Below are 22,587 nucleotides of genomic sequence, written 5' to 3'. Positions count from 1 at the left end.
ACTCAAACTTTCTCTCTCAAATAAACTTAAAAAATAATAAAAAAGATAAAGATAAAAACCATTTACATAGTATCAAAAGAACAAAACACTTAGGAATTAGCATAACCAAGAATGTGACACACTTGTACATTGGACACTAAAATACATTGCTGAAAACAGCCAAGGACATACTCTCTTAGCCTTAGCACCATCTTCTTGGAAACCTCTGCGTCATGAAAGCCAAGTGGAGGAAGAAGCGAATGCGCAGGCTTAAGTGTAAAAGATGAGGCGGGGCACCTGGGTAGCCCCATCAGTTGGGTATCTGACTCTTGATTTCTTCAGCTCAGGTCATGACCTCACGGTTTGTGGGTTAGAGCCCCACATCGGGCTCTGCACTGACAGCATGGAGCCTGCTTGGGATTCTGTGTCTCCCTCTGCCCCTCCCCCATTTGCTCTCTATCTCAAAAATAAACATTAAGAAAGAAAGAAAGAAAGAAAGAAAGAAAGAAAGAAAGAAAGAAAGAAAGAAAGAAAGATGAGGCAGAGGTCCAAGTAAACCACTAGTTTGTGCACCCACAGAAGCCGCAGGAGCAGAAACAAGGAAAGCCAGAGGCCAGGGATGCTGGTACGAATTGTTGGACTGCATGCCTACTTTCTAGAAATTGATTCAATGGCTCTAGAACATCCATCATCATCTGATTGCAATGACACAGCACAAGCCTTGCTCATACCAAAACAGTCCCTTTTAGTCCTTTGCCCTGGACCTGTGACTTTCAGGACTAACTCTGTTTCCACTTGTGGCTGAATGTAACATGTGTACAACAAATCATCTCTTCTGCTGTCTTAGCTGAAGAAAAACAAGACAAACTAAAGACATAACTGGAAAGACATTCCATGTTCATGTATTAGAAGATTTCGTATTGTTAAGGTGTATTACTCAAAGTGATCTACAGATTAAATGCAATCTCTATCAAAACCCCAATGATATTTTTTGCAGAAATGGAAAAACCCTTTCTGAGATCCATATGGAATCTCAAGGGACCCCAAATAGCCAAACAATCCTGAAAAAGAACACAGTGGGAGGACTCACACTCTGATTTCAAAGCCTACACCAAAGCTACAATAATCAAAACAGTGTGGTACTGGCATAAAGACAGACGGATAGACCAGTGAAACAGCCCAGAAATAAACCTTTGCATGCGTGGTCAAATGATTTCTGACAAGGATGCCAAGGCCATTCAATGAGAAAAGGACAGTGTTTTCAACACATGGCATTGGGGAAACTGGATATGTACATGCAAAAAGTGAAGTTGAACCCTTACCTAAAATCATATATAAAAATTAATCCTACACAGATCAAATACGTAAGCCTAAGAGCTACAACTATAAAACTCTTAGAAGAAACCATAGGGGGAAAGCTTCATGACACTGGATTTGGCAATGACTTCTTGGCTATGACACCAAAGGCACAGGTGATGAAAAAAATAACAGAGTGCATACACTCAGTGTCACTAATCATTAGGGAAATGCAAATAAAAACCACACTGAGACGCAACCTCACACCGATTAGGATGGCTACCATCAAAAAACCAGAGGGGCATCTGTGTGGCTCAGCTGGTTAGGCGTCCAACTTCAGCTCAGGTCATGAATTCGCAGTTCATGGCTTCAAGCCCCGCATTGGGCTCTGTGCTGACAGCTCAGAGCCTGGAGCCTGCTTCCAATTCTGTGTCTCCCTCTCTCTCTGCCTCTAAAAAAGGCTCGTGCTCTGTCTCTGTCTCTAAAAAAAGATAAACATTTAAAAATTTTTAAAAAAAGGAGTTCGCGTTAAAAAACCAGAAAAGAACAAGTGTTGGCCAGGATGTGGAGAAACTGAAAAACCTTGTGTACTGTAGGTGGGAATGCACAGTGGTGCAGCAGCTGTGGAAAACTGTGTGTGTGTGTGTAGGGGGAGGTCCTCAAAAAACTAAACATGGAAGGGGCGCCTGGGTGGTTCAGTTGGTTAAGCGACCGACTTCAGCTCAGGTCATGATCTCACAGCTTGTGAGTTTGGGCCCCGTGTCAGGCTCTGTGCTGACAGCTTGGAGCCTGAAACCTGCTTTAAGATTCTTTGTCTCCCTCTCTCTCTGCCCCTCCCTCACTGATGCTTTGTTTCTCTCTTAAAAAAAAAGAAAATTAAACATGGAATTACCATTTGATCCAGCAATTGCACTTGTAGATAAGCAGCATTATTCATGGTAGTCACAAGATGAAAACGAGCCAAATGTCAATTGACGAACTGAATGGATGCACAAAAGGTGGTTTGTACCCACAAAGTATTATTGGCCCATAAAAAAGAAAGAAATTCTGACACGTTACAATATGGAGGTATCTTAAAGATGTGCCCCTTAAATACATGATAAGCCAGATACAAAGAGACAAATACTTATGATTCCACTTGTATGAGGTACCCTAGAAGAGGCTCATTCATAGAGACAGACAGCAAATTGGAATTAATGGAGATGGGGGGGGGGGAGGGAGTGGGGGATTACTGTGTTAAGGGGACAGAGATTCAGTTTGGGATAATGAAACGGATCCAGAGATGGGTGGTGGTGATGGCTGCACAACACTGTGAATATATTTAATGCCCCTGAACTAGACACTTCACAGCGGGTGAAACGGTATTTTTCCAGAATAAAAAACTGCACATAAAAACACGCGAGTGCACATCACAGAAGACCCCTTCCCTGCACCGCAGGCGCAACCACCCAGCCCCGGCTTTCCGGGGACACTCTATCAGGCTCTGAGGGGCCCACTCCCAAAGGCGCAGCTTCTGTCGAGCCTTCCGCTCCCTGAGCCCTTTTATGTATCTACACATTTAAGAACATCTTTGGTTTCACGTCCAAAGAGCCCTAAGTGGAGAGAACAAACCGGGGTTCGCTTTCTGTTGCAAAGTAAGAACTTAGCAATTGCCAGCCGTGGTCCAGCTGCTACGTGGCATCGGTGGGCCGCAGGTCTGCGCCCGAGCTCGGGGCAGCAAGGAGCACAATTCTCTAAACGTTTCACGGATGCTGCACAAACACGTCCCCACCGTCGGGAGCCCGCCCCACCCCCCACGACCGACGGCACCGGCCCTGGGCCCCCGCCGCCTTCCCCGGGCTGTGACAGCATGCGATGCAGCAGCAAGTGTGAGAGACCTCCTGCAGCCGGAGCTCTGGGGTGTCACCCGCCCTCACGACCCCCGTTGTCCTGGAGACCGGACCGGTACCGGAAGCGGCGCGCAGGGAATGACGCTCAGTGCGTGCGACCGGCCCCGCGGCTGCGCGTGCGAAGGAGGGAGCGAGCTCCGCGGCCAGGGCGCCCTGGCTCCGGGCATCGGTGCCGTGTAGGGGAGAGCACCCCGCAGCGTGCGCGGCGCCGGGACAGCCGAGGGCGGGTGCAGGATGAAGGAGAGTTCAGTGTACGCTGGGCCACGGCCTGTCCGCTTCCCTAACACTAACCCTAGCCCGAAGCGCTCCTCCTCTGTCCCGGACCGCAATCCCCAGCTCTGCTCTCCGCCCGCGGACCTCAGGCACAGGCCTCGAGACACGCGAATGCTCGGGTCTGGCAGCACCCATGACCCGCGTAGTCCGGGAAACGCGGGGCGCGACCAGAGGCGGGGCGCTCGCGGATTGGCGGGCCCCACGGTGATGGACGGAACGGGCGGGTTGGTGATTGGTAGAGGCGTCAGGGGCGGGGCGCGCGAGCCCAGGGAGGTGGGCGGGCCCCGAGGTGATAGACGGAGCGGGCAGCTTGGTGATTGGCTGGAGGCAGCACGTGGAGAGGGGCGGGGTGGTGCGCGCGGATTGGCGGGAGGTGGCCGGCAGCGCGCGGCTTGGTGAGTGAGGTCCCGCGTCCCCCGGCCCGCGTGGCGGCGGCGGCGGCGGCGGCGGGGCCGGGGTTCCGAGTCCGCGCGTGGCGGAGGCTGGGCGGCTTCTCTCAGGGTCCCTGCTGCATTCGACAAGCTGAGGTTAGAGCGCAGGCCAGGACTCCTTCCAGGGCTGCGGCCCCGCTCAGCTCGTTTGGGCCGGAAGTCAGTCCGATTCCGCCCCGGCCCAGAGCCGTGCGGTACAAGCAGGGTACGGGCACCTAGCGGCTGCCCTGAAACCATGCACGAAAAAGGAGGGACCGAAGGCCGTCCCATGTGCACTGTCCGACGGTTTGCACCGGGCTCGTGGTTCAGAGCGCGGCTCGGTGCAGCCCGGGCTGCTGCCGGGAGGCGGGGTCGGGGCTCCGTGCGGTTTGGGCGTCCACGGGAGGCGGGGTCGGGGCTCCGTTCGGTTTGGGCGGCCGCCGGGAGGCGGGGTCGGGGCTCAGTAAACAGTAAAATGGGAGAAATAGAAGTGCCAAGGGACGGTTGCAGTTGGAGAGGGTGAGCGTTAGCAAAGACAGGGAGAGCAGGGTATGGGGAGCCAGCGAGTCTGCACCTGTAGGCAGTGGAGGGAGAAGAGCTGGGGCAGATGTCAGTAGAGACTTGGGGTTTTAGTCACTGAAACGGAGGGCCTTTTGAGCAAAGGAATGACCGATTAATATTTTGTTTTGTTTAAAATAGGCTTATTATTTTATGGTAGACTTATATGATAATGAGACTGCCCTCATGCCCTGAGATGGGGCAGGTGCGGGGGAGCAAGATGGGGGCGGATGGCAGGTAGAATTGGGACGCCGCTAGTTGTCTAGGTGGAGGTGCGAGGCCAGCAGTGGATACCTGGGGCAGGTTTGGAGAGCTCTGGGTGGGAGAAGCATTTCCGAGCTCTCCTTTCTGGATGAGGATTCCAAGGCACACTTTGGTATCCAGCACAGCTGACTTCCAGGTGCCATCCTGAACCATGTGTGGGGAGAGCCACAGCTCTCCCCTCCTCTCCCAGTGCCCATGGGTGCAATGGAGACACACCAGGAAAGCCATGGAGTGGGCAGGGGTTGCAGGGACACGTCTGTGTGTTCACAGTGACTGCCTCCTCCTTGGCGTGAGCACCAGGTCTGGACGCATCCAGCGCGGCCATGTTCTCTGAGCAGGCTGCCCAGAGGGCCCATACTCTGCTCTCCCCGCCGTCAGCCAGCAATGCCACCTTCGCCCGCGTGCCTGTGTCCACATACACCAACTCCTCGCAGCCCTTCCGGCTGGGGGAGCGCAGCTTCAGCCGGCAGTATGCCCACATTTATGCCACCCGCCTCATCCAAATGAGGCCCTTCCTGGTGAGCCGGGCCAAACAGCACTGGGGTAAGTGATGAATTCGGGGAAGTGCTTCCTCCCCACCAGCCCAGAGGGTCCCTGGAGTTTTCAGAAATGTCTTATGAGGGACCTGGTAGAGCTGGAACCTTCTTCAGTTTATCCCACTTCTCAGTTATCTTGGGAGTGTAAACCTCTTTGTGCCTCAGTTTCTTCTTCAGGTAGTCATGAGGATTAGCTTAGGAATTGCTAGGTTTAGAGTGAGGTTTAGTTCCAAGGCTGGGTGAGATGGGGCTGAGCTCTGGTGTAGCTGTGATGATTTCACTGGTGTAAGCGTACGTTTTTCCTTTTCTTGAGCTCAGATTGTGTGTCCATGCTGTGGCTAGCAAGGGGCTCAGTGTGGCAGGCCAGCCACCAGGCACTGGGAGCCAGGGTGTCCGTGAAGACACCCACCGCCTCTTTAGGGGGCTTCCTGTGTGCTCGCTGATGTCTGTCTGTCTGCTTCTCCTCTGCACCTTCCGTGTTGGTTGGGCATGAGTCTCCTGGCCCTGGGGCTCTCCTGTCTTTCCTAATCAAAGGGCCTGGGCAAGGCACATCTTTTCTTTTTTCCCCACTTCTTCTGTGTTCTCTCCTGCAGGACCCCCACCTTTGACTTTTGCTGCCTCACTCCATTCTTCTGTTTATAAGAGTGGCTTTCCATATAGTTTTCAACTCCTCTGTTACGTTTTTAAACTGGAATGTTCATAGGTGGGACTGTGTCTTACTCATTTTCCTTGCCCCCAGCACTGGACTCGGTGGTCCCAGCTCTGGCTGCACACTGGAAGCAGCAGGAAGGCTGTGGGGGACAGAGGCACCTGTCCCGTCCCACCCCACTGAGCCGACGGCATCGCCTCTGGTTTCATCATAGGCACGAGAACTAAACCATCACACCTGCCAAGGATGTTTTCTGTTGTCTCTGTTGCAGGCACGAGTGCTGTCACCTTTCCTCTCTTCACATGATGAGGGGCTCCTTCCTCTGGCTCCCAGTGGCCTTTTCCTCGCTTCCCTTGCAGCTTCCTCCATTCTCCTCGGTTTCTGTGTCACTGCTATCATTCTGGTACCACACCTGTCTTGCAGTCACCATTCCTGCTAACAAAGCTGCCCAGTGACAGAAAACAGCTGTCTTACTCTGCCCACAGATGGGTCAGTAGTTCAGACAGCGGCCATGGTGAATGGGGCCTTGGCTGGGGTTGAAGCTGGCTTCTCCCAGAATGCGTCCCTGCGCGTGGATTCCACGTGTCGCCAGGCTTTCCGACCAGACTTCAGCCTGTCCCGGGACTTGTCTGTCTCTCTTGAGTTTCCTGACCACGCTGAACCCCTTCTCAGTGTTGGCATCGCCTCTGCCTGGCACGCTCTTTCCCCATCTTCCCTCGTGACCTCAGCTTACTGTCCTGTGCTTTGAGAGGCCACAGCAGCCCTCAGGGCTTTCTTGTTCCCTTTGCCTTGGCTCCCGCTGGTTTGGAAGCTTGCGGAGGGTGAGGACAGGCCTTGGTGTTCACTCTTGGTGCTGGTGCCTGGCCCAATGCCCACACGCTGTCCAGCTGGACAGCTGTCCTGCCCTCGACACAGGGCTGTGTGGCTCTACCAGGTGCTCAGCTGCGCACGTTGGACCCCAGCTGTGTACCCTTGGACGTGTCACTCAATCTCCCTGTGCCTCCGTTTCCTCAGCTGTGTGTTGGGGCAGTAACATCTACTCCGGTGTGTTGTCAGCGTGGAGAAGTTCCACTCGCTGCTCGGCACGGCCCCCCCCAGGGCTGAGCGAGGGCCCCGCAGACAGGCTTTGGGGGTACGTTTCCATGCCATTTCTGTCTGGTGCTGGTGCTCTCCTCTTGTTTTGAACTACCCACCTCCACTCCCTGGGATGTAGATCTGTGGAATGTTCTTGGTTACTCCAGGGCAGAAGGGGCTCAGGAAGAGGTTGGTCCAGCATACACAGGACCCCATCTGGTCCGGACACCACTTCCCCAGGCTCAGGGTCTCTCCTGACAAACCCACAGGCCTCCTGGGACTTGCATTCCCTCTCTCCTGCCCGCGAGTCTGGCCGACTGTGCCTCTCTGATGTTTTTAGGGCAGGGCTGCGCAGAGAGTTGGCATGCTTCCTCCTCAGAGCCAGTGTCACAGTTAGGTATAAATGATGTAAGACTGTTGGTTCCCTATTGCATTTTGCTGCAGCAGATGACAAAGCCACAAACTGAGCAGCTTAGGACAACAGAAATGTGATCTCAGTTCTGGAGGCCAGGAGTGTGACATCAGGTGTTGGCAGGGTCACGCCCTCCAGAGGCTCTTAGGGAGGACCCTTCCTTGCCTCTTCCAGTCCCTCGTGGCTGCCTGAGCCTCCCAGTCTCTGCCTCCGTCTTCATGGTGCCTCCTTGGCACGTCTGCCTTTCTTATAAGGACACGGGATCCAGAGACCTAACCATATCCCGGATCCTTCTGTCCCGGGACCGAGTCTACTAGTTTTGGGGGTCCTTGCCCCCGAAGGTCTCTTTCTTCTCCAGAGCCCAGGCCCGTGGGCTGCACGGCTCCGTGAGGCCTGTTGCAGTGCCCCAGGGTGGGCTGGGAGGGCTGCGTGGTCTGAGCTCATGCCCGTCACACTCAGGTGCTGGAGTCCAAATAAAGAAGCTGTGTGAGCTACAGCCCGGGGAGAAGTGCTGTGTGGTGGGGACCCTGTTCAAGGCCATGCCGCTCCAGCCATCCATCCTGCGGGAGATCAGCGAAGAGGTGAGCCAGCTGGCTGATGCATGCCTCCCCTGGGACACGTCCTGTGGGCGCCCGTGGGACCTCCTGCCATGGTCCCAGGGAATCGGGGGTCAGGGTCTCCGTGCCATCTCACTTGTGGGGCGCAGGAGCCTTGGTGGCCTCCAGCCCCAAAACTACCTCCCGTCTCCGAATTCCAGCACAACCTGCTCCCCCAGCCCCCACGGAGCAAATACATCCATCCGGACGACGAGCTGGTCTTGGAAGATGAACTGCAGCGCATCAAACTGGAAGGCACCATTGATGTGTGCAAGCTGGTCACAGGTAGGGGCGGGAGGGGTGGCCTGTGCACACAGGTGCTGGCGCGTTCCTGCCTCCCTGGAGCGCTGGGTTCAGGGTCAGACAGTGGGTGAGGCCTGAGGGGGGCGCCAGTGTTCCTGCCTCCACCCAGAGGCTGTGACCCTGGGAAGCACACTCGGTCCCAAGTCCTAGGTGATCATTGGCCAGCGCGGCACAGGAGAACTGGCCAGTTTTGCATTGTGAGTGACTGGAAGGAAGCGGTTCTTGGGCTTCCCTCCTGGAGGCTGACAGCACTGCTCTGCAGGGACGGTCCTGGCCGTGCTCGGCTCCGTGAGAGACACTGGGAAGTTTCTGGTGGAGGACCACTGCTTTGCAGAGCTTGCTCCTCAGGAGCCCGCACCCTGCCTTGACACAGACAGGTGAGGAGCAGGTGCACAGGGGCCCGGCCGGTGGTCCCGGGAAATCACAGGTGCCGGGCTGCATGTCCCCCGCTCACCGGTGATGGCGGCCAGGGTGGGTGCAGAGTGGGGACACCTGCCATCTGGGCACCCACGAGGACCCCAACTTCTCCCGCAGGTTTGTGCTGCTGGTGTCTGGCCTGGGCCTGGGTGGAGGTGGGGGCGAGAGCCTGCTGGGCACCCAGCTGCTGGTGGATGTGGTGACCGGGCAGCTGGGGGACGAGGGGGAGCAGTGCAGTGCCGCGCACGTGTCCCGGGTCATCCTGGCTGGGAACCTCCTGAGCCACAACACCCAGAGCAGAGACTCCATCAACAAGGTACAGTGCCTGCCTGCCTGCATTCAAGCTGCTCCTTCCCCCGGGAGAGTTGGGGTCCAGGGCCTCACATGTCTGGTGGGACGTGCCCTGCGGTGATGCCAGGACCTCTGCTCAGGCCCCACTCTGAGGCCATGGGAGCCCGTGGTGCAGACCCTAACCACACCCGGCAGCAGGGGCCTCACAGCCTATTGACTCGTATCCCCAGGCCAAGTACTTAACCAAGAAAACCCAGGCAGCCAGTGTGGAGGCTGTCAAGATGCTGGATGAGATCCTCCTGCAACTGAGTGTGAGTGAGCTGGGGGCCAGCTGGGTGATGACATTGGGGTCTCTGAGGCCGCAGCTGGGCACCGGAAGGCGGGCCGGGGGAGGGGTGGGTGAGATCTGGAGGGGCCACATATGGAGGGCGCCGGGCCTTACAAAGCTCCCCTGACCCTCCCTATGCCTTCAGGCCTCGGTACCCGTGGATGTGATGCCGGGAGAATTTGACCCAACCAACTACACACTCCCCCAGCAGCCCCTGCACCCCTGCATGTTCCCGCTGGCCACTGCCTACTCCACCCTCCAGCTGGTCACCAACCCCTACCAGGCCACCATTGATGGAGTCAGGTAGCCACTTGCGGCCACACCCCAGCTGAGCACTGGCCTCTTGCCTCGGTGGCACTGGGAGGGGAGGGTTGGGTCCAGGGCTGCAGTGGGCCGGGACCTAGTGTCTTTGTCAAAGTTGGCCTGGGACAGCAGCCATGAGAATGCAGGGGGAGTTCTGGGCCCTGTGGGGGTACAGCTGCTGGCCCCCAGGGTGGGGATCAGCTGAGCCTTGCCTTGCAGATTCCTAGGGACATCGGGACAGAATGTGAGCGACATTTTCCGGTACAGCAGCATGGAAGACCACCTGGAGATACTGGAGTGGACGCTGCGTATCCGTCACATCAGCCCCACGGCCCCTGACACGCTAGGTAATGGGGTCAAGGGCCAAGAGGGTCCCAATGGGGGGGCCTGTGTGCTTGGAGGGTGGGCATCATTTGTACCCAGCAATCCTGCCTTGACCTATCTAAGGAAAAGTCCAGATGCTTGGCCCTCGTTCCGGAAGGTACTCTGGAGCTTTCCCTCAGGGCTGAAGGCCACTGGGAGCATATCAGGAGTTTGGGCTGGTCAGAGCCTTGCACGCTGCCACAGGGCCGCCCAGGAGGGCAAAGGTGGCAGGCACGTTCACCTGTCCCCAGGCTCATGTGGCAATGTCTGGACCCTAGCAGGCAGGGCTGCTACCAGCATAGCCTGAGTGTGTGTGAGCAGGTGGGCTGTGGTGCTCGGTGAGGAGGACCCCACCCTGGCCGTGTGTGGTGCCGAGCCCAGAAGCCGCAACCACTGTGGGCCTTCCCCAGGTTGCTACCCCTTCTACAAGACAGACCCATTCATCTTTCCCGAGTGTCCTCATGTCTACTTTTGTGGGAACACCCCCAGCTTTGGCTCTAAAATCTTCCGAGGTAAGTCCTTTCTTCTGGGGGCCTCAGGCCTGGGCTGTCATGAGAGGGCAGGGCTCGCAGAAAAGGCCGCACTGGAGTCCCCAGGCCCCGTGGGGTTAGGCAGCCTGCCCGGTGGCCCGCTGGCTGAGTGGGGGCTGAAACGGCCCACACGTGTGCAGTGGTGTTCACGCTCACCCCGGTCAGCATGGCTTTAGCCTCTGACCGTCCTGCTGTCTTGGGCCCTTGCATCTGGCCAGAAGGAGCTTCCGTGGCCAGCACTCCCATGGTGCTGATGGGGAACTCCTATTTGCTTCTGGTGACTTCCCTCGGAGGCCAGGCCCACCCAGAACCTGAGGGGGCGCCTGTGTGGCTTCTCTGCAGGCCCAGAGGACCAGAGGGTGCTGCTGGTGGCTGTCCCTGACTTCAGCAGCACGCAGACCGCCTGTCTCGTGAATCTGCGCAGCCTGGCCTGCCAGCCCATCAGCTTCTCAGGCTTCGGAGCTGAGGAGGAGGACCTGGGGGGCCTGGGTCTGGACCCCTGACTCACAGAGACCCCGGCCACCCTTTCCCCATAGTGTTGGCACCACAGCAGGGGGTGCTTTGTAATAAAAGCCTGACCTTGTGCTGGCGTTGAGCTCCTGCAGACCTGGCCCCTGGCCAATATACCCCCCTCCTCCCCTCCCCAGCAACACGTGTGCTGTGAGCTTGCTTTATTGGTGTGGTCGGGCAGGTGGCTGACAAGTGTGCCCCACCCCCCGCCCCGCCGTGCCTATTGTGTCTGAGGCTGGCAGGCCGGGCAGGAGCACCTCCCAGACCTGGGCTCTGAGATCTCGCGCCCGACTGGGCCCCCTCCTGGCCAAGCCCACGCCGATGGCTGGGGCTCCTGTGGCGACGAGGGCTTGGATGTGGGCCGACCTGTGCTCAGAAGTCCCCAAAGTTCACTGTGTAGGTCTCGGCTGTGGTGAATGGGAAATCTGGACCCATGACTGTCTCCTCCTCCTCCTCCAACTCGTCCACTTCCATCTCCTCCTCCTCCTGGGGCCCCAGCTCTGTCCCAAACTCCGTCACCACCTCCGTGTAGGTCTCCGTCTCCGTTTCCGACTCCTCCCAGCCCGCTGTGGTGGTCTCGGGTGGAAAGTGCCAGGGCCCCGGGCTGGAGCTGGAGGCAGGTGAAGGGCTGAAGGTGGGGGAGGGGGTGGGGGGCAGCGTGGTGACTGGTGTCGGCGCCGCGAGTGTGGTGGGGCCCGCGGTGGCGTTGAGGCGCCGGAGCCGCATCTGTTCGCGCTATGCGCAGCCGGTACTGCAAGCGGCGGCGCTGCAGACGCCGCTGCTGGGGTGTCATGGGGCGCGACGGATCAATGTGCGGGATGGGCCGGTTCCCGTTCATGGCCATGATCTCCCGGATGCGCTTCCAGTTGGAGCGGGCCAGGATGAAGTTGCACTGGGTGGCCCCAATATCATAGTCCACGTTGCAGGTCTTGGCGCTCGGGGTGTAGCCCTCCGCGTGAGCCGTCACACGGTACTCACCCGGATTCAGGATGCGCCAGTAATCGCCACCGCCCGCTGCACAGGGAGGACGGGTTCTGCTGCCCTGGACTCTCCCGTACCCCCAGCCTCCAGCCCTCCTCTCTGAGATGCCCCCCCCCCCCCAAACTCCTGGCTCTCCCTGTGCCCAGGGTAGACCCTCCGGTGGGGACGCGGGGGATCAGGGCTCTGCCGGGCGTTGCCTCGCCGCTACCACATGGATCTGCTTGCCCGTACCCGCATGCAGACAAGGTACCTGTCTTCACACCGTGGTTGATGCCACTCACGGAGATGGTGGCATTGGCGATGGGGATGCCCTGCTCGTCCGTCACAACCCCCTTAATGCCACGGTGAACCTGCAGGAGGAGGCAAGCGTGGACATGCATGCCAAGGCCCCACACATTCCAGCGGCTCCCCTGTCCGGTCCCTGCCCCTCTGGACAGGGCTCCCCCGCGACCCCCACCCAGCCCACATGCTGCCGCGCCCCCACCTGCTCCATGAAGGTGAGCAGGGCCTCTTTGTTGTTCTCCCACTCCCGGGGCAGCTCACTCTCGTGAGGGAACTTGTCACAGCCCAGGTAGATGGAGAGCTCCAGGCAGTTGGTGTGCAGGTAGCTGAAGTCATTGATAGCTGCGCCGGGGGCAGACATGGAACCGCAGTCAGCCCCGCGCCCTGCCACGTCCCCCCGCCTCTGCCCCTCCCACGCTAACTTACTGCCAGACCGGGGGTTCCACTTGGCCCCGTTGACGATGCCCATGCCACTGGTGTAGTCCTGTGCCTGACAGCCTCCCCGGTAGGGCTCGGTCATGGTGAGGTGGGCAGAGGCATAGGAGATGGCCAGCCAGCGGAAGATGGCGTGGTCTGGGGTCTCCTGGGCCTCAGACACCTCATCCTCATCTTCTCCCCGGGCGGCTGCCATGGCTGCGGCCAGCAGCTGCTCTTGAGTGGGTGTTCGGGCCATGTCGTAGGGGTAGGACACAAGCCGCTCCCCGCCGTTCAAGTTCGCCCCCAGCACGAAGGGGTTCTTCTCCATCCACGCAATGATGGCCCGGACCTCTGTGGACACCTGGGGGTGGCCAGGGCATGCATCTGAGCTGTAGCCTCTATTACCCTCCCTGCCAGTACTCATGCCCCCTCTGTCCCCCCAGGCTTGTGCTGGCTCGGTCACCCACCAGCCCACCCCTCAAGTCCACAGCTCAGGACCCCAGGGTCCGGGCTGCTCCCCCAGGCCTTACCGTGGCGTCTGGGGAGAGATAGCGTTCAGGAATGGGCAGGTTATTGTTGGGGACCCGGTAGGGGACCCATTTCCTCTCCTCTGCTCCCCAGAGCACAGAGTTGAGATCTGGGAAGTCTTCATAGATGTCAAAGCCCTCCTCAGTCCACAGCCCCATCGCCCAGTTCCCAAACTCAGAGCCCTGGAGGAACCGGTGGGTGTGGTGTCATCCGGCCCCGCCCAGCTCTCCCACCCCGCCCCGCCCCGCTGCCCCACCCGCCCACACAGCTTCTGGCCCCCACCGCCCCGCCCCACCCACCTACCATCTGTGCTGCCACCTCGTAGCCATCAGGGTTCAGTGAGGGCACCAGGTGGATGCGTGTGTCCTGCACCAGACTGCGCACGCGGGGATTCCCGTCTCGGTACTCGCGGCAGAGGTACTGCATGAGGAGCAGCAGCAGCTCACGGCCCAGCACCTCGTTGCCATGGATCCCGGCCGTGTATCGGAACTCGGGCTCCCCTGCAAGGGCAGGAGCCTCAGCAACCACCGGGCCTCCTGACGCCCGGGGGAATCTGAGGAAGGACCCAGACTGGCTCACTCCCAGTAGGATGGGGGCAGATGATGCTTGTTGGCCCTGACAAGGCACACTGGGACCCCAGAGAGGCTCCAAAGACAGGCAGAGGCCCAGCTGCAGTGCCAGAGCCTCGCTTCGAATCCCTGCCAGGGAGGGCCAGGCCTCCAGGGGTCCACGGGGCCCTCACCCAGCTCGTGATCCCCAGGGTTGTCCGAGATCTCCATGGCATAGATCTTGAGCCCGCGTGAGCTCTTCCCCAAGCTGTATGTGCGGGTGATAGTGGGGCACTCCTCGTTCACCACCTTCATCAGCTGGGCTCGGGAGAGAACACGGAGTTACGAAGCCCCCCACCCACCTCCCGTGGAAGCGGTCCAGGCTGTGGGAGGGCCAGGCCTCTCCACCGTCCTGGTCTGCACGGTGGGGAAAGCCTCTGTGGTAGGAGTGGCCCCTGAAGGCAACCCCAGCCCCTCTCTGGTCCTAGTGCCAGAGGGAGGGGCCCCCAGCTGAGCACCGGCTGGCGGCCCTCTCAGGGGGGCGTGTCTGGGATGGGAGCACTGGACACAAGCTCTGAGCCAGGGAACAAGCACCCCACCTGCCGCATGTCCTTGTAGCTGTGGTGCCGGAAGTCCAGGTTGTCAGTGGTCACGACCTCATTCTGTGTATAGTAGCTGTGGACAGCTGTGGGGGAGGTGGGGGGGACAGGCAGGGTCCTGAGCTGTGCCAGCCGGCCCCCAGGTGGCCCCAGCCGCCCCTCTGAGCCCTGCCGGCCCCCTGCACTCACGGGACATAGGACACCCCAGGACCTCCAGGCGCATGCACAGGCTGCCATTCCAGGTGAGTGGGTAGACGCGGATGAAGCGGGCCACCACCGGCTCTGGGAGCTCGCTCAGCACAGGTGTGTCCTTGTCCACGTTCCCATGGAAGGTCTGGGGAGAGGCTGACCTCAGAGTAGCCCCCCACCCCTGCCAAGAGCCCACCCTCAGCCCAGATGGTGGGCGCAGAGCTGACAGCTTGGGTGCGCACCATTTCTTCATAGCCGTTGGTGTACATCGTCCATGTCTGGCTGTCGTTGCTGAAGCCCACGAAGAAGGACGTCACAAAGTCGTCACTGGGGAGCAGATGGCGGTCAGAGCAAGGCTGCCTTCCCTGCCCCAGGTCCCGGGCACTCAGGAGCCGAAGCCCCTTCTTCTGGACCTGAGAACTTAAGAGCTAGCAGGACTGTATGGTGCTTGAGCTGGCCCTGGGAGTGGCTCCCCTGCCCACTACATGCCACGGAGGGGTGATTGGGGACAGGGCCCCTAAATGGCCCCCTGGAATGTCCCATCCACCCCTCACGTACTGGATGCTGGAGTCACGGCCCTGGGTGATGACACCTGTGAACTTGGTGGTCCTTCTGGTGTCCACCTCGATCCACTGGGTCTGAGCGTCATCCTCAGCACACCACGCCCCGTCATAGTAATCGTCCTCGGTGGCACCGGCCTGTTGGGGGCAGTGGGGAGAATGAGCGGTTGCAAGAGCCCCGCGCCCAGCCGCAAGATGGGCCCATCCCAACACCCACCTGAATGTTGAGCCGGCCACGCTGGGCCCCCAGGCCGTGGCGCAGCATGGAGGAGGCCCGGATCTGGTTGTCCTCAATGCGGTGGGACTCCATCCCGATGGGGGGACACTCTGGGGACATAGCACCCGAAGAATGGTGGCCCACTGGCTTGGTCACTCCCTCCACCAAACCCAGAACAAGGAGCCCAGAGCCCACCCCCCTTACATCAGGAGACGCCAGTCAGGGCGGCTCCACCTCAACATGTGCTTCCCCTGCTGGGACTCGGCTTCCTCATCTGGAGCGTGGGCAGATGATGCCAGCTCCAAAGGGCCACGGGCTCACATGAAACCACAGGCAACAGCCACCCCAGAGCTCAGCCACTCACAGGCATCATCCATATCAGGACCTTGTGGTGTGAGTTCTGTCCCCTAGGCTTCATCCCAGGACAGAGACACTCCAGCACCTCTCCCTCCCTTCTGGGCCCCAAGAATTTAAGAGCAAGAAAGAGTTCTGGAGACCTGAAGCACCATCAGGAAATCCAGGTTTGCGACCCACATGTGGCTTTGGGTCTTTTGCCCCCACCTCCTTTACCCTGCTGCCGCTGTGGGGACCCCAACCCCCATACCCACCTCTCAGCACCCTCACACAGCCCCAGCCGCCCCACATACCCTCCAGTTCACACACCCATCTGCAGCCCCCTCCACACCCCAGCCCCCAACCCCCAACCCCCACTCATTCCCCAGCCCCCCCACATCCATCTGCAGCCTCCGGGCCCCTCACTCACTGACTCTTTCTGTTGGAGCCCACTCTTCCTCTAGCTCCTCACCCTTCCGGGGTCCTGGAGGCAACAAAGGGAGGAAGTGGGGCAGAGGGTCCTGGAGCCTCAGGAATCCACTTGCTCTCCCACAGGGATCCCAGCTGTATGGGTCCAGCCCCCGGGCACACACCTTTGTGGTCCTTGCCCTTCTCCATGGCCCATTTGTCATCTGTCTCCTCCTCCTTGGGGCCACCTCCCTCCTTTTTGGGTTTCTCTGAATGGTGGAAGGTGGAAGAAGCCTGTCATCTTAGCCCCGGGCTTCAGGGGGCATGGATGTGGGGGTGAGGGCAGGGGGCTGGGGTCAGACCTGCACTGGGGGCAGGGAGCTGGGGTGGGGGGCAGGCCTGCACCGGGGGCAGGGGGCTGGGGTGGGGGGCAGGCCTGCACCGGGGGCAGGGGGCAGGCGTGGGGGGCAGGCCTGCACTGGGCGTTGGGCTGGCGGTGGGAACAGCTTGTTTCCACTCACTCAGCTTCTCTTTCTCTTCATCTGTGTCCAGCTCAGTGTCGGGTTTCCTGGGTCTGGGAGGCCCGAAGTAATAGTCCACTGTGGGGAGGGAGAGCCTTGCTGAGGTGGCCCAGATGCTGCCCCAGGGCCCCCACTGTGAGCCAGAGACTGGACAGGATGGAGGGCGAGGTGAGGAAGTGGGATCGGGGTGGGCCTTTAGATAGAGATGAGGAGGGAGGGGCTCCTGAGGGGAGGCCAGCTAGTCACAGACAGAATGGGCAAGACCCTGGGAAGTCACCAGCCTGGCCTGGGAGGGCCTGGCCTGGGGAAAGGCAGGCCAGGCTGGGCAGGGGGTGGGACACACGCAGGACGGGCCTCAAGTAACACCTGACACCTGTGGCCAGGAGGGGGCAGACTTGAGTGAGAGCTGAGCTGGGGCCAAGAGATTGTTGGGGACCCTGGGGGCAGGTCAAGGGTGGGGACAGACTCAGGCCCCCATAGAAGGGGATGCAGGAGGGAGAGAAAGGTGCTGGCCTCAGCCCACAGGATAGGAGCACAGGACAGAGAGGGAAACCCCGGGGGGCCTGGAGGCACCAGCCCAAGGGAGGAGAGCAGACTGGGCTGCGAGCCCAAGTAGGCATGGAGGGGAGGGGTGGCAGGGCATTGGGGATGCATCTCCCACTGAGCTACTGGAACCAGGGGTGTAGCAGGCAGGGCACTCACTGTCGTCATAGTGGGGGATCACGTAACCATCCCCATAGTCAGGAGGCAGCGGGGGCGGCAGAGGCTTCAGAGGAGGCTCTGTGGAGGTGAGAGGCAGGGGTGGGTCCGGAGCCCTCTCCCTCTGTGCCTGGCACCCTTCCCTCCCCCCCAGCTGCCCCCATCCTACCGATCCTCTCCGTGGGGGCCTCGAGCCCCGGCCCAGCTGGCTCAGCCTTCTCCTCAGGGCGCTCAGGCCAGAGCCGCTCGGGCCTCCTCCTGCTTGGGGGTGGCCGGGGCTGCTTCTGGCGCCGGATGTACTCAACTGAGGGGGAGGGTGGGCTCTGAGCCAGTCCAACTCCTTCCCCCCCACCGCCCCAGACAGCAGTGGGGCCGGGAGGGCAGGGCCCCAGGTGAACCAACCACCGGTGGTGGGTCCCCAGGCCAGGGGTCACAGTCCAGATGGGGGCAGAGGGGGGCCTACTCACAATCCTCATAGTCCTCCCTCTCTATCTGGTCATTGTAGTCCAATGTGGGCGGCTCGGTCTCCTCCTCCAGCTCTGTGGGAAATGCTCATGGGTGCCTTGTTGAAGACACTCACAGATGCCCCTGCCCGGGCCCATCCTGGAAACCCAGCCGGCCAAGGCAATTGGTTCCCCAGAGCCAAGTGAGTATCTCCCACTCACCAGACTGGCGATCCAAATCCGTTTCTCCCGGACCTGGCCAAGGACTTGGGAGGGCCCCTTCTGCAACAGAAACCCCAGAGGCAGGTGGATGGGAAGCCTGCCCTGAGCCCTCGCTGTGCATGGAGCCAGACCTGGGTCCTGCCGACAGTGCCCGACGCCTGACATGGCTCCCAGGAGGCCTGGGCCGCTCTGGATTTGGCCACCCTGATGGCGCCCCTACAGTCAGAGAGCTGGAGGGCTTTCCAGGAAGCCCAGGCCCTGCTGTCTGGTCTAACAACATGCAGGAGGATGGCTCCGGTGGGGCTCAGGGGACATATACCAGGACAGTAGATGGCAAAGCCCGGCCATGAGGCTGCCAAGCACCCCCTACTGGGCCGGGGTGAGGGGTGACCGCTGCACCGAGGGGGCTCCCACCCAATTGCTACGTTCATGACAATGACGAGGCTCCAGAGCCCACCCTGTCCAAGCGGCCCTTGGGATCTGCAGGAAGCCGAGCCCAGGGAACCCCCCCACCTCCCAGTAGCCTGGGAGGTCAAAGCCCCACAACCCCAGGAGGGGCCCGCACACACCTCCCTCCTGGGGCAGCATCTCAGGGCTGGAGCTGGGAGGCAGGGGCAATGGCCACCATGGGGTTTCTTCTGAGGGGATCGGGGTGGGGGGCCTCTTCCCGGCCAAGGGCTTCTTGGTGGCCTTGGGTGGCTTCTCCTTGGGCTTTTTGGTGGCCTTGGGTGGCTTCTCCTTGGGCTTCTTGGTGGCCTTGGGTGGCTTCTCCTTGGGCTTCTTGGTGGCCTTGGGTGGCTTCTCCTTGGGCTTCTTGGGTGGCCTGAGGGGCCCCTCCAGGGGCTGCTTGGCCGACTTGGGGCCTTTGGCTTTTTTCCCTTTCTTCCCTTTGTCTTTGGCCTTTTCCAGAGGTGCTGTCGTAAATGCAGATTGAGGTCAAATCAACGGAGTCCTCACTCTATGCCCCACATGGCTGCCCCAAGGTGCCCACAACCTACACACATGGCCTCCTTTGGTCCTGGTTCTTGGACTGGGAAACTGAGAGATTAAGTCACTTGGCCTCATGGAGGAGCTGGGATTGGAACCCATGCCTAACGTCTGCAAGTCTCTGCTGCCAACACCGTATCTTGGCCCAGGACACAGGCCCTCACCCTCCCACCTGCCAAACTCAACAGAGGACCCTCATCATCCTCTTCTCCCCCACATGTCCAGTCAGCTGGCCAGGGAGCGTTACACTGTGCCGGGCACGGAAGGGGCAGAGACATGACTCAGCCACCCAGGCCTGGGGGGTGGCCCGGCCTAAAGGGGGAGGAGGTCTTATCCCCGCCAGCTGTCACATGCACTGGAAGACATGGGTCTGGAGCCTCCCTGAAGCTCCCTGCAGGGGCAAGAAAAGCTTCAGAGAAAAGGGCCACTCATGTCCCTTCAAGAAGTAAGGGGTCTGGGGTAGGTAGGGGGTCCTGGGGCCACACAGAGGATGGACGGACTGGCAGGCACTGTAGCTGCTCACCCATCTCAGAGTCTGTGGAGGAAGTGGGAGCAGGGCAGGGGGCTGTCTGTGGGAATCCCCCAGCCCCCCAGTAAATGCTGTGCAGGACTTAATGGGGGACAGTGGCCACAAGGCCTAAACACAGAAACATTTACAAAATGCACACAGTCAGGAGAAACGGGGCCGCCACAGTGGCATCCCAGAGGCCAGGACAGCGAGTCTGGAATGTGAAGTAGAGGTGGGGGGAGGCCATGTCCTAGGACCCGCCCCCCAAGGGGAGGGGAAGGAGCCAGGAAAGATCTAGAAGGAGACCCAGGGGAGGGGCAGCTGACCTCGGGAATGATGGACGGTACCCTCGAGTCTTCTGGGAGAGGGAGATCAACAGGACCCTTGCCCCCCCAAGAAAGCCACCATAAACAGCTGAGATTTATTGACAGTGGATTATGTAAGAGGCCCCTGGGCTGGCCGCCCCGGTAATACACCACCTCGTCTAAGTCACACGGCCACGGAAACCACTCTGCCCGCTGCTCCCGGCTGCCTTGTGGGGAGGGGTCTTCACAGCCCCTCACCTGCCTCTGTGTTCCCGGAAGGGGAGGCCTCCCAAGGAAAGTCTGAGGCTGGGACTCTGGTGGAGGCGCGGGCATGGCCAGGGTGTGCCACAAACAGGCCTGCCTAGGGCATTAGGGCAGTTCACAGGACAGGTCTGGGGAGGGGGCAGCAATGTCCCCAGGGGGCTCAATCCTCGCCCCTCTGGGGGCTGGCGGTGTGAGACCCTGACGACCCAAACCACTGGGCAGCAGAGCTGCGGGAGGTGCCTCCATGCGCAAAGGGCCACAAGCCAGCACTGACCTCTGCCTGGCACCGGGTCCCGCCAGACATCTGGGCTCTCTCCTGCCTTCCAGAGCCCTTGCTCACGCCGGGCAGGCTGGACAGCTGCCAAAGCCCTGCCATTCTCACCTGAGGTGCAGGGCGCCCCAAGGCCCCCCATCACTCTGTGGGCCTCCCCCAGGCGCGCCCCCGGGGGTCTTACCCTCTTTGGCCGCCCCCGGGGGCTCCCCCGGCTTGCCCCCCGACTGGGCTTTGCGGACGCGCGGGGTGGGCTCCGGGGGCGGTGGGGCCTCCATGTCGTCCTCCCGGGTCTCGGCCTCCAGCTCCGACAGGAAGCCCTCGAGGAACTCCTCGATCTCGTCGTCGGTCAGCACCGTCTGCGGGCGCCCCACGGGGCACAGCGCCAGCAGCGCCAGGAGGCAGCCGAGCAGGGGCGCCCCGCGCACGGCCGCCATGGCCGGGGCTCGCGTGGGGGCCGGGGGCGCGGGGGACTCCGGGGTGGTCGGGGGCCTCCAAGGAACTGCCGGCGGCTGGGAGCTCCGGCCCCGCGTGGCGCGCTCCCGCGCGGACCGCCTCTCCAAAGCTCCAGTGGCGGCCGGGGCGGGGGCGCCGGGGCTTCCGGAGCCGGCTCCCCCCACCCCTGGGGAAGGAGGAGGAGGAGGAGGAGGAGCCGGGCGTGGACTGAGGGGCTGCGGAGGAGGGCGGGGGGGGGGAGGGGGGGGTTGGCGGCAAGCTGTCCCGGCGCCGCGCGCCTGGCACTTTCCGAAGCGGTAACTGGGGCCGCCTCCGTCAGGGGCCTGAGGCCTGCGCCTAGGAAGGAGGGCCTGGGGTGGGGGTGGGGGGCGGTGGAGGGAGGTCCCGAGGGCGCAGGTCCGAGGGGTCCGATGCCCGCCCCTCACCCCCGCCCTCGCCAGAACCGGCTGGGACCTGGAGGCGAGAAACCGGCACCCGGCCTGCCTGCCCGGAGGGGTCCGGAGCCCTGACGGCAGAGCCCAGCCGCGGCGTCTGGCCTCCGAGATCGTCCCCTCCCCCGTCCCCCGCCCCAATTTCAGGGCGAGCCCACCCTTCCCTCTCTCTGGAGGCTTGGCCCGCAGCTCTGCCAACTGTCACAGCTTTCTTTCAGACGGCTAACTTCCCGGGTGCATGGGCCCTGTGCTGGTTCGCGGGGAGGGATGGCGCTTCGGGGCCTCACTCTGGTGGGAGGCAGGTGCAGAAGTGCCCTGGGTGCCCTCCAACTGCTTTGCTGGAGTAGGGGGTCTCCAGGCAACGCCCCTCCCCCAGCTCCTGGCCCAGGAGGGCAAGTTTGAGAGGGGGCAGTCCTTTCCATTTTATTAAAGTGTGTGTATAATTCCCAGGAATGGGGCTCAGCAGTCCCACAGTGATTTCCGTACAAGGTCAAGGGTTTCTTGCCCACGCCTACCTCCTGGTGGCCTGGGGATCACTTAGGTCCCAGCAGTCCACTTATCTGGCCTCTCCTGAAAATGGTGCAGCTGCAGGTTAAGCCAGATCAGATTGAGGGATGATTTTAGGGGCAGTGCCTGTGAACCCAGCTCCATGTGGAAGATGTGGGGGCCACGAAGGCAAAGTGAACCAGATTCCACCCCTGAAGAGCCAGCTGGGGGAGAGGACGTGTGCCTTCAACCCAATCCAACCCAACCAAGCTGTGTGCTGGGATATGCCGTGGGAACAGTCCCTCGGCACTGATGGGGGGGCACTAATGGCCCTGGTTGGGTCCCCCCCCCACCAACCACTTTTACTGTTTCTTGCAGTGAGCACTGCCTCACCTCTGGACACACACTGCTTCCCCAGCAGCTCAGATCCCAGCGAGGACAAACAGCCGTTCCCTCGCTCCTCCTACCAGAACTGCTTTTTAAACTCTATCCAGTGGCTCCAGCCACCGCATGGACCTGGGGGCACATATACTGGGCGGAGAATGTCAGGACCAGCCCAGGTCATCTGCATGGTTGCCAGCAAAGTTCAGAGAATCCCACAGTAGATCGTGTCTGTCATGGGTGCAGGCACAGGAAATCATCACATGGCAGGCCTGGTGTTTCCATAGGCTTCTAGAAGGGCAGATGTTGGCTGGCGCCAAACGGGCATCGCACCTGCGGCCAGAGCTCCCAGGGCAGAAGACATGCGGAAGCCCGAAGATGCACGCCTGGACTCCACGGTCAAGCCTAGCAGCAGAGCCCTGAGCCACGGTGGTCTGTGAGGGTTTGACCTGGTGAGGTCGTTGGGAAAACCCAGCGCCCACCCCCCCCCCCCACCGGGTGGTCGACGGGCAGAGTGCAGAGCTTGGACCAAAGGGAAAGAGGACGAGCCCGTCAGGAAGCCCTGGGTCG

The 22,587-nt window shown here is 60.7% G+C and overlaps 2 protein-coding genes across 5 annotated transcripts; one reads left to right on the top strand and one right to left on the bottom strand.

Moving 5' to 3' along the window:
* The first annotated feature begins 3,278 nt into the window (after positions 1-3,278).
* On the top strand, positions 3,279-11,056 carry POLD2 (DNA polymerase delta 2, accessory subunit). 4 transcript variants are annotated; one of them, XM_019450898.2, is made up of 11 exons: positions 3,279-3,415; positions 4,940-5,212; positions 7,800-7,921; positions 8,098-8,221; positions 8,502-8,616; positions 8,774-8,972; positions 9,178-9,258; positions 9,421-9,578; positions 9,798-9,925; positions 10,352-10,453; positions 10,814-11,056. In XM_019450898.2, the coding sequence occupies exons 2-11, from the start codon at positions 4,993-4,995 to the stop codon at positions 10,972-10,974; spliced, it is 1,410 nt and encodes a 469-aa protein (XP_019306443.1). In that variant the 5' UTR covers positions 3,279-3,415; positions 4,940-4,992; the 3' UTR covers positions 10,975-11,056. The 4 variants fall into 4 exon arrangements, with proteins under 4 accessions (XP_019306443.1, XP_019306441.1, XP_019306442.1 ...); XM_019450896.2 differs by lacking the exon at positions 3,279-3,415 and adding an exon at positions 3,749-3,832; XM_019450897.2 differs by lacking the exon at positions 3,279-3,415 and adding an exon at positions 3,959-4,073.
* Positions 11,057-11,233: 177 nt separating this feature from the next.
* On the bottom strand, positions 11,234-20,810 carry AEBP1 (AE binding protein 1). The gene is given in 22 exon segments (XM_053896981.1): positions 11,234-11,716; positions 11,718-11,995; positions 12,213-12,312; positions 12,447-12,586; positions 12,671-13,022; positions 13,192-13,371; positions 13,493-13,689; positions 13,932-14,055; positions 14,337-14,422; positions 14,526-14,670; positions 14,768-14,852; positions 15,084-15,223; positions 15,303-15,412; positions 16,066-16,119; positions 16,229-16,312; positions 16,565-16,642; positions 17,267-17,344; positions 17,433-17,567; positions 17,731-17,802; positions 17,929-17,988; positions 18,498-18,842; positions 20,448-20,810. Coding segments are annotated over 22 exon segments (3,459 nt in total). The 5' UTR covers positions 20,701-20,810; the 3' UTR covers positions 11,234-11,353.
* Between the last annotated feature and the right edge of the window lie 1,777 nt (positions 20,811-22,587).

Source organism: Panthera pardus, unplaced genomic scaffold (assembly GCF_024362965.1).
Source record: "Panthera pardus isolate Hobbes unplaced genomic scaffold, ASM2436296v1 HiC_scaffold_8, whole genome shotgun sequence".
NCBI lineage: Eukaryota > Metazoa > Chordata > Mammalia > Carnivora > Felidae > Panthera > Panthera pardus.
The sequence above is the reverse complement of the archived record's forward strand: the minus strand, read 5'-3'. Positions and strand labels throughout refer to the sequence as shown.

Excerpts from the sequence above, each read along its gene's own strand:
- POLD2 (XM_019450898.2), top strand. The coding sequence starts at position 4,993 with ATGTTCTCTGAGCAGGCTGCCCAGAGGGCCCATACTCTGCTCTCCCCG. Across the intron at positions 8,617-8,773 it reads CCCTGCCTTGACACAGACAG|GTTTGTGCTGCTGGTGTCTG; the intron begins GTGAGGAGCAGG and ends CTTCTCCCGCAG. Across the intron at positions 9,926-10,351 it reads CACGGCCCCTGACACGCTAG|GTTGCTACCCCTTCTACAAG; the intron begins GTAATGGGGTCA and ends GGCCTTCCCCAG.